The sequence below is a fragment of the Pseudochaenichthys georgianus genome, chromosome 6 (genome assembly GCF_902827115.2).
Source record: "Pseudochaenichthys georgianus chromosome 6, fPseGeo1.2, whole genome shotgun sequence".
Taxonomy (NCBI): Eukaryota; Metazoa; Chordata; class Actinopteri; order Perciformes; family Channichthyidae; genus Pseudochaenichthys; species Pseudochaenichthys georgianus.
Genome location: NC_047508.1, coordinates 3,908,319 through 3,923,243, shown reverse-complemented (window position 1 = coordinate 3,923,243; position 14,925 = coordinate 3,908,319). Strand labels below are relative to the sequence as shown.

General features: G+C 44.7%; 1 protein-coding gene across 1 annotated transcript in view; it reads left to right on the top strand.

Annotated features, from left to right (window-relative positions):
• The window catches only part of znrf1 (zinc and ring finger 1), a 144,932-nt gene that overhangs the window by 58,596 nt on the left and 71,411 nt on the right, over nt 1-14,925 (top strand). The window contains exon 2 of the mRNA XM_034084472.2: nt 2,737-2,832. Coding sequence (XP_033940363.1) covers nt 2,737-2,832 — 96 coding nt within the window. The remainder of the gene's footprint in view (nt 1-2,736; nt 2,833-14,925) is intronic.

Sequence of the window (14,925 nt, the reverse complement as noted above, 5' to 3'; positions counted from 1 at the left end):
TTATATTCTTAAGTTCTTTACTTGCATGGTTTGTGCAAACAAATCAATCTATAGTAAAGTGTTTTAATTAATATGTATAGGAGGGGTTATAGTTTTAATAGACATTTCATTTTTTAGGGTGAGATGGACATTATATTGAAATCCAAACTAGTGTTAGAGAATATTTCTTCTCTCTTCCTAAATGTCAAATAATAATTCTTCCTTACTCCTAAGATATTTAACCTTATTGCCTGTTGACATTTACGACCAAACCCTGGCTCTGTTATCTCTCTTAAGGAATGGGAGGCTCCAGCTATCTTGATAAACCAGTTCAACTCTCGGTCACAAAATGGTTTACGGCTGTGGGAACGCTGGCTTCTAAACACCACTGACAAGTGATTGAGTATTTCTAGTTGGGGGATAATCTCCTCTAGCTCCACAGATGTGTACGCCTCCCGAATATGCTGATTAACTCTGTAAACTAGTTAAAAGGTCTATCGAGAGATAGGCTGATCAGAATTGACATGACAACCCACCCGTGCAGTCAGAACCTTTTGCTGCTATGACTTGTGATATGAATTCTCCGTCCGTTTGACTTGTAATAAACTACCAGTGTTTGACATCAAAGCTCCAACTCTCCTCGTGTCTCTCTGAGTCCTGACTCTCCATTGCTGCAGAAGTTTCCCTTACACTTAGCATCACAGTCACATGTCCCGCACAAACACACTCTTTGTCCCAGATGTGATGTGTTGGCACCTGGTCACTATAACTTCAATACATTTCACCACTGGTCATTTTCTTAAAGGTCACATGTCATGGTCCTTTCTACTGATCATAATACCATTGTTGAGGGATATTACAATAGAAAAATACTGTGCAATTTTCCAAACTCACATTGTTTCGCATACAGCATCTCTGTAAACTACGTGTATTCACGCTCTCCACTAAACGGCTCGTTGGAGCTCTTGCCCCCCTCCCTGTGAGAATGGGTCTGCAGAGAGAATTTCGCCGCGATCCCAACTGTCTGTTATCAGCAGCAGCCCGGAGGAGACATCAGCTGAGCTGCGTGTGTGTGTGAGGAAGTCCGTGGATTGGTCAATTTGGACCAATCAGCGGGGGCTTAACGTAACGGCTCCGCGGACTTAACGTAACGGCTCCACGGATTGGTCCATTTCGTTCTGGTTACAACATGACGTCCTGATGTACCCGGAAGAATCAAATGGATGATGACGTTTCACCAACGAGGCGTTTTGGGGAGTTCTTCTCTGTGTTAGAGTTTTACTCGCTACAGCAGGGATCACCAACTACATTTGTCTAAGTGCCGAAATGTAACCACTATCGCGGGCCAGCGATTTTTATATAGCCCAGAATTTTATAAATAGTATTCAGATTACTTTTGGAATACTTTCTTTTTCCATAACAGATGGGTATGTTTTGGGGAACAGGAGACACTTCTTTCACTGTTTTCATGGCTTATCAAGAACTCAAACACAACATCTTGGTGTCATTCTGGACAGCTCTCTCATTTGCACCACACATAAAAAACATCACCCGGACTGCATTCTTTGTCCTGTCTTAAAACATTTCCTTGGAATATATTATGAATTGTAAGGTGTCCTTGGGTGCTTTGAAAGGCGCCCCTAAATAGAATGAATTATCATCATTATTATTTATTATCTGAAACGATGTAATAACTTTTAAAACTTGCTCCAGTCACTTGCCCCATGCATTCAGCAGCAGCAGGCCATTCACTTTGATTTGATCCCGTTATAAAAGTCATCATTTCGACAATAAAGAAATGCTACATAAACGTTATCTTGCACATTTTATCTAACCATCTCCGTTTCTAACTTTCAATATATTTTAAAAGAGATCTCTCTCTCTCTCATCTGCATGCGGGGGCGGGGCCTCACAGACACGCTGCATCTCTCTCTCTCACAGACACGCTGCATCTCTCTCTCGCTCACAGACATGCTGCAGCGCTGTGCAGTGTGCACACAGTTCTGCCGGTAATGAATATTACATTTTGTGAGGAAACTTTTCCTCCAATAAGTATTCCAAAATGTATTCACTTCAGGTTTACGAAAGTAACTGTAATCAGATTACTCGTTTTTCAAATGTAACGACAGCTGAATACAGTTATCCGACTTGATTTTTGTATTCTGATTACGTAACGCCGTTATGTATTCCGTTACAACCCAACCCTGCTTCTAGGCTACTGTCCCGCAGCTGCTGCCTCTCTGTTGGACTCTGTCGCAGCGGGGCTACTGCTGTGGTGCGGACCGCAATAACCAGACTCTTCACAACGAAGGATCACTTCTTCTTCAAGGCAGGGAAGGCTTTGCAGTACGCAGTCTACCGTCTCGCAGCTGCTGCCTCTCTGTTGGACTCCGGTACTGCACCTTACTCACAAGACGTTGTAAACAAAGAAATGGGTGGGGGGCGAACGCAGTAACCACTCCGCCAACGCCACAGTCACCCCCGTCGTGCGGGCCGGATGAGAATGTCTGGCGGGCCGGATGTGGCCCGCGGGCCGCCAGTTGATGGTCACTGCGCTACAGGGTGTACTTTGAGGGTTTTGACTCTGCACACCGTTTACATGCATAAAAACCTTCATAACACACAAGGGGACGGGTAATAACCGGAAAAGCATGACATGTCACCTTTAAAGGCTGTCAGTTACATGTGCTATTCAATTTGACAACTACTTATTTTAGAGATATATCATTAATATCTCTGCTCTTCTGTTCTTCTTAGGATTCAAGTGTCCTGTCTGCTCCAAGTCTGTGGCGTCCAATGAAATGGAAGTTCACTTCATCATGTGTCTAAGCAAGCCCCGCCTCTCCTACAATGGTAAGAAATGCCAATGTCTTTTTCTGAGGTTCCTTTTCTTTACATGACAAAAGCTACAACCGGTGCACAGGAAATTCTTATAAGTAATCAAGTGATAAACCCCTTAGTTTTGACTTTTTACGTATTTATTCACAATAGTAAGATAAGATAAGATGGACCTTTATTAATCCCCATGGGGAAATGCAGTTGTACAAGCAGCAACAGGGAAAAACAGGACAGCACAGATTCACAAAGATTAATAAAATCAAAAATAAAATCAAGAAATGTGTTTAAATAATAATGATAATAATAATAATAATAATAATAATAAAAGACTATGAAATAGGAGATGAGTAAAATAACTGTCAGCATATATACATAGTTGGTCATCTAAATTATGAAGTACGAAATGAGTTAAAGTGACAAGTGAAAATGGACATCTGTACATATAGTGACATATCTATCTAGATATTTGGTCTACTACTAATATATTAACATGGGTTGTGGAAACAGTGTATATGTATGTCCAGTGATTTTTTAAATATTTTTTTTTCACATTATTGACCCCTTGCTACAGGCACAAAGGACTGTCCGAGGCGCTTGGTGCGTTGTTGTGGAGGGATGAGTCTGTGGCTGAACGTACTCCTCATCTTCACTAGCTCTGCATGGAGTGGGTGGGAGGGGTTCTCTAGGGTGCTGTCGAGCTTCCTCCTTGTCCTCCCCTCTGCCACCTCCTCCAGATTGTCCAGTTGTAATCCAACTACAGAGCTAGCTTTCCTCACGAGCTTGTTCAGCCTGCCAGTGTCCCTAGTGTTTGTGTTTCCACCCCAGCACACCACGGCAAAGAAGAGCACACTGGCCACCACAGACTGGTAGAACATCTGCAGCAGCCTCGTGCACACGTTGAAGGACCTGAGCCTCCTCAGGAAGAACAGCTTGCTCTGTCCCTTCCTGAAGAGAGCATCAGTGTTGTCTGTCCAATCCAGTTTATTGTTTAAGTGCACTCCCAGGAACTTGTAGCTGTTCACCACCTCCACATCCTCCCCCCTGATGATGATGGGGGTCAGAGGCCTCTTGCTGCTCCGCCTGAAGTCCACCACCAGCTCCTTAGTCTTGCTGATGTTGAGCTGGAGTTGATTGTTGTCACCAGTGGCGTCGCCTGGCCTGGGCATTCGCCTGGCCTGGGCATTTGGGGCTTTAATTATAGTTATATAAAAAAGAAGAGAATAAAGGAAAAACAGTTATGAAATACTATATGGCAGTAAAACAAGAATAGAGTTTAAAAGGGGAGTGATTTGTAAAATATCCATAAAGAAAAAGAAAATCTGTTTACAGTTCTGTTTCATATGGGTGTTGAGCAGTGGTGGCACTAGACCTTTTCGCTGCCCGTCATTTTGACGGGCAGGATCATACATTTTCCGTCACAATCCATTATTATTACCCGTCGGGTCTGTACACATCTCGTCACTCACGTGTCGCGCTGAGGGGGGGGGGGGTTCTGTTAGCGCCGGTGTTATGCCGTGTTGTGCATTCCCAACGAGATATGCATGCTCCTCGTGGGAGCGTGCCCCAGCATAAATCTCCCAGACATTTCACTGATTTGTACAGCAGTGTACGGTTTGGAAACGATATAATTTCCTTTTTGAGGGGCATGCATAACACGGCATCTCGCTGCGGGGAAACGTTGGCGCTATTCTGAGTTTGTTCTAATCCGTCAAAATGACAGACTGCTTTCATATTTTTCCGTCATTTAAAAAGAAAATCCGTCAGACGGAAAATATTGGGTTAACGCGACCACTGGTGTTGAGAGATTGTTGTAAGGTCATATCATTGCATGTTAGTTCACCAGTCCACTAGGTGGCACTGTGACATTGAAGTTGTTGCCGTTCCATAAGCATAGAAAAGGAACTGGGGGCTATGTTGTTATGCTAAGTATGTGATGAACCGGAGTTGCAGTTCGGCGCTACCAGAAACCAATAAACTCCACTATGCTCACCAGAAGCCTCCTGTGAGTTACTACATAATGGCGACGAGGATAAAAGTACAGCAGATGCCTGGTGGAAATGCACACAAATGAGCGAGACTGTTGAGTGGCTACGTTAACGGCACCAACCACCGGACAGTGGTGTGAGCTAGAAGATGGCGGCGGCAATGGTAGGAAACACCGCTCCTTTTGATAGTCAATCCCAGACGTGGGAGGAATATTGTGAGGTTCTTCAATATTTCTTTGAAGCTAATGAGATTTGAAGCTCAGTTCAGTTGGCAGTCAGACTTACAGCCTTATGAGGGATCTTATCAGCCCGGCGAGGCCAGGAGAGAAGACGTTTGATGAGCTTGTTCAGCTGCTGAAAGAACATTTCAACCCCAAACCCAGTGAAATTGTACAGCGCTACAAATTTAACTCAAGAAGTAGGAAGCTGGGAGAAACAGTCATGGAGTGCGTTGCTGTGCTAAGGAAATTAGCACAAGATTGTAACTATGGAGACAAGTTAACAGAAATGCTGCGTGACAGGCTGGTCTGCGGGATTGGGGAGGATCGCATACAACGGCGATTGATCAGAGCCGGATTTGACCTTCGACAGGGCACTGAAGCTGGCCCAGGCTATTGAGACAGCCAGCAAGGATGTGAGAGACTTACGGAGCGTCCACACTACAGCTCCAAAAATAGCTTGGAGCTGGGCGTGTCTGGAGCTTGGGGATTTTATTCAAGCAACACGGCCAACCAATCACATGAATCTCCCGCCCCCGACATACAAAGCAAAAACCCCCGGGGATTTTATGCGAGCAATATATATATAAACTCCCCAAACAGGCGAAAACCTACCAGTTTCCCCCACTGTCTCTGCCACCTCCCTCCATGCTGGTTCCTCCGGTTTGTATCCCGGGAGGTGAAGAGGGTCTGGTCATACAAAACCGGGTGATTCGCTACGGCGATAGTTAGTTTCTCCTCCGACTTTTTTTGAAATATAGAAATGAACGGCGGGATATCTCTCCCAGCTTAGACGCGGTTTGATTGGCTAGCGCTTCAGCTGTCAGATTTTGGGAAACGGGATTTGATTGGCTGGCGCTGGCTACTCCGGCGTCCAGGCGACCAGAAGTTGAACAATGTTCAACTTCTGGTCGCCTGGGTCGCCTGAGACGCCTCGCTCTGCTACCCACAATTCAGTTCGGCGAAAAAGCGCGGCTACGTGACGTCACCCCATTGAAAGTGAATGGGCAGCTTGGAGCAGCTTGGAGCTTTCGACGCTGTCGACGCTGTAGTGTAGACGGGCCGTTACAGTCACTGGAGTCAGCACCCTCGCACATGAGAGCACCTGAGGCAGTGCACAAGATGACGGCAAGGCAGAGCCCCAGTGAGCAGCAGCACCAGCATAAGGCTTGCTACATGTGTGGCAGTGAGCAGCACATAGCTGGGGACTGTAGGTTTATTAAAGAAACCTGTCACAAGTGTGGGAAGATAGGCCATATTCAGAAAGTGTGTAGGTCAAAAGGCTCAGTTAGTGCTTCCCAAGCAAAAGGGGGTGGAGTATATCAGAGATATAAGCATGTGAAAACTCAGGGAGCAAACTATGTCAGCCAGGGGGAGGGTGAACAAGATGACAGAGACACAGATGAGATCATGTTCACTTTGTACAAAGTGGAGGAAATAGACATACCGGCAGAGGAGCCATTTCTAGAAACACTGACTATTAACGAAACTGAAACACAGTTTGAAGTAGACTCAGGATGTGGGGTAACAGTGGTGAACCACTCAGTGCACCAAACCTTATGGGGGGAGAGGTACCATCCCTACAACCCTGCAGAGTGAGACTCAGAACATACACAGGACATAGGGTAAATGTTTTGGGAGCAGCTATGGTAAAAGTGCAGTCAGTAAAAAACCTACCGGTGGTAGTTGTGCCAGGGACGGGCCCTAGTCTAGTTGGCAGGAACTGGATTAAGAAGCTAGGTTTGCAGTGGAGACCGGAAAGCCAGATTCACCATGTCAGGGAAGAGACATTGGAGGAGGTACTTGGGGAATATGAGGAGGTTTTCAAAGAGGAACTAGGGAAATGTAAAGGGCCCCCAGCTAAACTATATGTGGACAAGGAAGCAACCCCCAGGTTTTTTAAAGCTAGACCGGTCCCGTATGCGATGAGAGGAAGGGTTGAGGCCGAACTGGACCGTCTCCTAGCCCAGGAGATAATTGAACTGGTAAAATATGCAGAGTGGGCAGCGCCTGTGGTACCGGTGTTAAAACCAGATGACTCAGTAAGGTTGTGCGGTGATTACAAACTGACTGTAAATCGAGTATGAAAACTGGAGCAGTATCCATTTCCCAGAATTGAGGATTTGTTTGCCAACCTGTCAGGTGGACAGAAGTTCACAAAGCTAGATCTCAGTCATGCATATCACCAAATCCCTTTGGATGAAGAAGCAAAAACATATGTGACCATAAATACACACAAGGGCTTGTTCACGTACAAAGTGTTACCTTTCGGAGTATCATCTAGCCCAGCTATTTTTCAACGAACCATGGAGGGACTGCTACAGGGCATCCCTATAGTGGCAATACTCTTGGATGACATCCTGCTGACAGGGAAAGACGACAAAGAGCATCTGCAGACTCTTGTCCTTGTGTTGAAACGGCTACAGGAGGCCGGTCTCAGGCTCAAAAGAACCAAGTGTTCGTTCATGAGTGAGGAAGTGATGTTTCTAGGTCATAAGGTGGATGCCACAGGACTGCACCCTGTGCATGAGAAGGTGGAAGCAATCAAGGATGCACCCACACCTTCAAAGGTGACAGAGCTCAAAGCATATCTAGGACTGTTAAACTATTATAACAAGTTCCTGCCCAGTCTGTCAACCATCCTTGCTCCAGTGCACAAACTGCTAAAAAAAAGACACAAAGTGGCAGTGGGAAGATGCACAACAGACAGCGTTTGAAAAGTCAAAAGACATGATGCAGTCAGCTGAAGTGTTGGTGCATTATGACCCAGAGAAGGACATTGTGCTATCATGTGACGCATCACCATATGGATTAGGTGTTGTGCTCTCACATCGCATGCCAGATGGAACTGAAAGACCCATTGGATTTACATCACGGACATTAAATGCTGCAGAGAAAAACTACTCACAACTTGACAAGGAAGGACTGGCAGTGAATTTTGGAATACAACGCTTCCACAAGTACATCTATGGACGGAAGTTTACTATAGTGAAGGATCACAAGCCCCTGTTGTCACTTTTCAGTGAGATGCGAGCAGTACCCCAAATGGCATCACCGAGGATCCAACGTTGGGCCGTGACCTTGAGAGCCTATGAATACACCATAGTGTACAAAGAAGGGAAGTACCACAACAATGCAGACGTACTGAGCCTCCTGCCCCTACCAGAGAAACCTGACCTGGGGAGGCCAGAAGAGAGGGTTCTCATGCTGGAGAGTGCTGACATCACACTTGTGACTGCTGACCAAGTGAAAGTATGGACAGACAAGGATCCAGTACTCTCACGGGTGCGGGAATTGGTAAACAGAGGCTGGTCATCAGAATTAAAAGAGATTGAGTTTGTCCCTTATGCAGTGAGGAAACATGAACTCAGTATCCGAAATGGGTGTCTGTTGTGGGGCGCAAGAGTTATTGTGCCAGGCCAAGAAAGTGTTTTGAGACAGCTTCATCAATGCCATCCAGGAGTGTCCAGGATGAAAGCACTGGCTAGGAGCTATGTATGGTGGCCAAAGCTCGACAAGGATGTAGAGGATACTGTCAAGTCCTGTATAACATGTCAAGAGCACCAGCTCCGTTACACCCCTGGGATTGGCCTGATAAGCCCTGGAGTCGTATTCATGTGGATTATGCTGGGCCATTCATGGGGAAGATGTTTTTTGTGCTCATCGATGCACACTCAAAATGGATGGATGTGGTTCCAGTCAATTCTGCCACTTCAGCCACTACAATTGAGTGCCTGCGTACCAGTTTCAGTAACCATGGACTGCCTGAATTGTTGGTGCCAGGGCGCGGGGTTCAGTAATGGTCGTGTTGGCCAGCGCCGTCTGAACCCAGGGCGGCAAGTGGCGCAGGAACGTCTCCACAAACAAAATCCGGGGATCGTCCCCCCCCCAACCTCTTCTCCATGAGCTGGGACGGCTTGCTGTCCCCCAAACCCTGAATCTCAAAAATCTGGCGAGCCTTCTCCTTAGCAGATAAGCTAAATGTCTTAAGAAGAAGGGCTTTAATCGCCTCATATTTGCCATGGCGTGGGGGATCTGCGATAAATCTCTGCTGTGAGGTGAGGTCCAGTGGCGGCGCTAGGGGGTGGCTACTTGGGCTCAAGCCCCGGATGTTTTCTGAAAAGCCCCGGATGTTTCACTTAAACATTTTTTTTTTTCAAAATATTATTTGTTTTTGAAAATGTCTCAGGAGTTATGTGCAGTACCGGAGTCCACCAGAAAGGCAGCCGCTGCGGGACATTAGCCTGCGTACTGCGTAGTCTTCCCTGCCCTGAAGAAGAAGTGATCCTTCCTAGTGCCTGACAAGTTTTAAGCTAATAGCCTATAAAGTTATGGATATTAGAACGTTTATTTTCATCGAAGCAGGCGCCACAAGCTGCAGCAGCAGCAGTATCAGCAGCTGACAACAATGTCATCACCAGCAGTGAAGAAATGGATGATGTTTCAGGTTTGTGAATCTAATGGTGATATCTGCGCTCTGGCTGACTGAGTAAGAAGTGAAAAAGAGTGATGTAAATGTAGCACCCATAAGGTTGAGGTTGTCTACCTGCACATGCATGTTTATACCAAAAGGGGGCAGATCACCTGATGGTTCATCATTGTTTCATGCTGGAGATGAACAGAAGAAGTGTGTCTGTGTGTTGTGCTTGGAGATCGTTTGAGATGCTGACATCTTGCACATGTGCCTTGTGGAATTTAATAAATGAACGTTTTCTACATCCCTTGCGGTCTGGGTGGTGTAACATAACGTTAATGTTATAGCTAGTAAACATGGAGTAACAACACTAAGTATACCCTTATATGTTAGTATGTACCGAACACATCAGAATTATCCTAAGATGTAACGTTAACCCTTCATACCTCAGTCTACTTTTAAGACACTAAAATAACGTATTCCAATTTTTATTTTGTTTTTGCGTGTGGAATTATACCAGCTCTCGTTGTAGTACACATAACAATGGAACCATAGCAGCGGAACTGACAGGCAACCCTCTGAATCAGATTCCGATTGGCTGTGACTGCATCCACTCAGAGTGTCCGATTCAGAAACGTGACTCTTACACTCTGTACGTCACAAACAAAGATGGTGGATGAGAATAGATCTATAAAACGATAAGCAATGAATCAAAGTGAGACTATCCGCATCCTTTAAAACTCTACGCACATTCGTTTCACCTAAATAATTAAACGACTGTATTTGAGTGAGTTAAAGGGTGTTAATGAATAAGTGAAGAGTTTGGTTCCAAAACGCTATAAATCCATGTTGATTAATTTGAGTAAAAATGTCTTTTCTTTACCAAGAAAAGTGGCAAGTGAAAACCACTATTTTCTGTTTCAAACTTTCACATAGCATCTTGAGGTTATAATAACATTACAAATTAAAATCCAGAATTTGATTTTCAAAGATTTATTTCAAAAACTGATCTTTTTTTCCCCAAAATGCAATAAATCCATGACACGTTTTTTTCCCTCCAAAATGCAATGAATCCATTTTAATTTTCATATTGAAACTGTGCAAAAATACATAACAGTAAGTAAGTTGATAGATATGAAAACCTCTGAACTTGGTCAATACTAAACTTATATATGGGCACTGGGCCAAAAATACATCAATCATCGCTCCCAAAATGTATTTAACGGGTCATCTTGTTAATGCTACACATTCATTACAAAAATAAAACTGATGAAAATGTATCATGAACAAGAACAACAATATCACATTCGACCACAGAAATTCCAAAATCACATTCATCTTTGCCATGTTACATTCATATTAGTGCTGTACGTTGTACGATTGTCTTGTGCATACTATAAATCCATTGCATTCATATAACTATATCTGTGTAAAGAACTGTAAAGAAGATTGAAAACTGATTTGCACAAGTCTTGTGCATACTATAAATCCATTGAATTAATATAACTATATTTCTGTGTAAAACATTCAATAACTTATCATTCATTAAGAGTAGAATGGCCACTCTCAAAAGGCTGGCACAATGGGCAGCTACTCTTCACGACTGTCACAGTCAACCTCATTCATCTGTGACTGAGAGTGCATCATCATAGAAGGCATGCACATTGTCACTCACACCAATTTCAGAGAGCAAGTTCAGGACATCCTTCAGTTTTGCTTCGTTCACTGTGCTTTCTTTGGGAAGCTGACTTGGCTTGAAGTTTGCCCACTTCTTTCCTCTCTTCAACACTGAGTGGTAGCAGTATTCACCGCTATACACGGCCTTGAATCCTAGTTTCTCTTTCCTGAATTCCAGCATTCTTGCTTCACTTAGCTTAAATGACTTTACAAAAGCCTGTGTTTCTGTCTTGAAATCATAAGCCTCCCAGTCTTGCCCATAGACGTGTACATTTCCATGACTGCGCAACATCTGGTAGTATTCCTCTGGCATAAGAATGGTGTCCTTCTTTCGAACCTGTTGCTCAATCCTCCCAAACACACGATCCACGGGCAGAAAACTGTGCCCCCTTATAGGAAACACATACTCAGCACTGATTCTTGGAAAGGCCTCCTTCATAAAGGAAAACTGCATGGACAGCAGGTTCATATTGTTGTTCTGACCAAAACAAGAATCGCTGAACAATCGCAGCCTCTGAGCGCGGTGAAGAGCACCACTCAACTGTTGACGTAAACGGTGGTCCAGAGCTGAAGCAGTCATATCGCTACCTTTTCTATTCTCATGCTCCATCCATGTGTACAGATGAACATCATCCACAGCTTGCTTACTTCCCGTCCCATGGTGAATAACGACACCAAAGAGATACATGTAGAGCTGTCTGGAATAGTATGCCTGACCTATGGCGGTTTTAGGGAGTACCAAATTCTGCATCATGTCAAAGCAAAGGGTCACTGCATCATGATCTACCTGCCCCAGCGAATCATAGAACACCCGTGCTCGTCTCCTGTGTAGGATGTAGGATGCAGACTCACTGCATTTCTCTTCTTCAGTCAAGCTGGGGTCCTTGACTCTCAGTTGAATACTGGCACATGAAGAACAGGCATCTGTGGCAGGATGCCCGAATCCAAGGTTGAAGTGCTGTCGAAACACAGTGTAATACAGGGAGTAGCTGACTACATCATGGTTTTGTTGGTCGAATAGCTCGTGCATTCTTTTCACACTGAGGTCACAGGGTAGGTATTTCCGGCCAGGTGCTCCCCTTCTTCCATAATGGCTAGCCCTACATGTAAACGTTTTGATGTGATCCATCACATGCTGCTTCTCGGCATTATTTTCTGCCACCTTACGAGCACCACCCCTGAGTTCTGGTCTGGCTGTAGCGTTGAGTGCATAATACCGTGCCACTCGAGACACACGGTCCTTGCCAATACCTGCAATGACAGAACAATGACATTTTGTTTGTATGTATGTAGGTGTGTTTGTAGTATGTATGTGTGTATTTATGTATTCATCTATATATTTATCTATCTATTAATTAATTAAGTCATCCATTGCTTCATTCATTGCTTCATTTATTAATTCACAGTATCGATTCACAATGACAGATGACATGGCCAAGAAGGGCATTTGTGATTAAGCAGTGCATCAGACAACTAAATGGCAGTTATTCATACATTTTAAATGCAAACCTATAGCCTGATAGTCCTATTTATGTAGCTTATGTATTGTGCGTGTATTAGGCTACTGCCTACTTTTCTACATTAATTCATCTTGCAGTAGGCATATTTATCAAATAACAAATGCAGATGACCAGCCAACTAGGCTAGGACATTTGTGCCCAAGCAATACATCAGACAGCTATAGGCTAAGTGATACTAATTCCTTAAGTAGGCTACATTTTAACATGAAAACAAACGAAAAAATAGCAACAAACTTACAAATTAAAGATTCAACAGAAAAGCTTAATTGTGCCTCGTTCACTTCATGATATAACCTAGGCTACACACCAGGCTGCATTGAAAAGCCAGTGATGTGCTTGTTGTGAATTAAGCTGTCATTATCTAGCCTGTGTAGTCCAGCCTATCACATCAACATAGCATCGTTTAATGATCCACACGTTGTAAGAGCAGGCAATACTCCTGTATGAATAATATAGTTCGTAAATCAAAATTAAACTCACCCAAAACGCTGCAAAAGGTGGCCTTGCAGACACGAATTTTTGTGGGATGATCTTCGGTCAGCAAATGATATTCATTAGTGACCTCCCTATCCTTCTGCATATCGCTGTTGACAACCTTTGGACATCTCCGCTGAACTTTTTTGACAGTGATCAGCTGCAAAAGGACTTGATCCTGCTTGATTTTAGTAGATCCAGAGTGAAAACACTGCAAGTTTTTTAATATATCCCCTGGGGTCAATGTGTCTGCGTGACAGAAGTTTGCTTTTGTATGAGAATGATAACAAGCGACAGCTGGCATTTTTCCTCCTCCCGAGTGCCTCATTTTCTTAATCTCCTCACGTACATAATTACATTTCGATGGCTTGCGTTTCTTCCCCACCGCAGAAACCACCACAGGTTCATCAATGCCGTCAAAAGTATTCATGTTTTTATTGTTTGTTGAAGTAGATAATGACGAAAGCCGGTACATTCAGGGTGCCGCCATTATTGTTTACACTGCGTGGAATGCTCTGTGATTGGTTGAGGTGCGTGGAATGGTGCGCTGTGATTGGTTGAGCGGATGTATCGCATTCTGTAGAGAAGGGAGACTGGTGTTTGTCGCTGTTTGGAAAGAAAGTGAGAAAACAGGACACAATAACACGGCGGATATCGCGTTTTGCGTAAAATTGAATGTTGACTTTTCAATACCGACGAAATACAATACTGATTTAGGCGGGAACTCATTTTTCTCAAAAGTGGCGTTTATCGCGTTTGGGAACCAAACTCTTCAAGTGTTCTCCAGTGCCTTTTGTCCGCTTTAAGGTATTATTAAGTTAGGGTTAATGTTGCTCTCAAAGTGTACCAGATTGATGCTTTTAACTTCAATATTTAAAACAAATCTTCCCGGGGGAGCATGCCCCCGGACCCCCCTAGAGGAGGCAACGACCCCCCCTAAAGGATGTTCGGTCCACCCCCCACATATAAAAAATAGCACTTTACACCTGCACCTCCCCCCCCCAAACAACTCCTGGCCTAAGTCCCGGATCTCCTACAATCCTAAATCCGCCACTGGTGAGGTCCGCCCCCCACCCATAAAAAATAGCACTTTACCCCTGCCTATATGTAGTGAGCTGATTATCGAGCCTTCATTGTGTGGGGAGTGTTGCAGTAGAAAATTCCACAGTAGTGCCGCAGCCACCGCCACTGTGGGCTAAGCCCCGAATGTTTTCAGGTCCAGGCGACGCCCCTGGTTGTCACACCAGCCTACGAAGTTCTCAACCAGGGCCCTGTACTCCTCCTCATTGTCATCTGTGATGCGGCTGACAATGAAGGAGTCGTCAGAGAAGTTCTGTAGGTGGCATGAGCCGGAGTTGAAGCGGAAGTCGGAGGTGTAGAGGGTGAACAGAAATGGTGACAGCACAGTTCCTTGGGGGGCTCCGGTGTTGCTCAGCAGCACATCAGACACGCTGCCCTGCAGTCTGACATACTGAGGTCTGCTGGTGAGGTAGTCTGTGATCGAGGCCACCAGGCTGTGATCCACCTGCATCACTGACAGCTTCTCAGCGAGCAGGCGTGGCTGGATCGTGTTGAAGGCTGTTATCTGTGTTCGTTATTCTCGCGTCCAGGAGAGAAGCTTTAAAAAAGGAGACTAATTGAGTCTCTGAGAAGGTTCAAATGGTTACTTTAATTAAAAATATGGCGCGGTAATGTTACAAGCAGGAGATTGTTCAGTCAGGAGAGAAAGGCTGCAGCTTCCTCTCCCAGGTGGTGGCCATGAAGAAGAGAGCTCACAAGCCTTCGTCTTTCCCGCTTGCTGGCTGTTCGCTCCTCCTCGC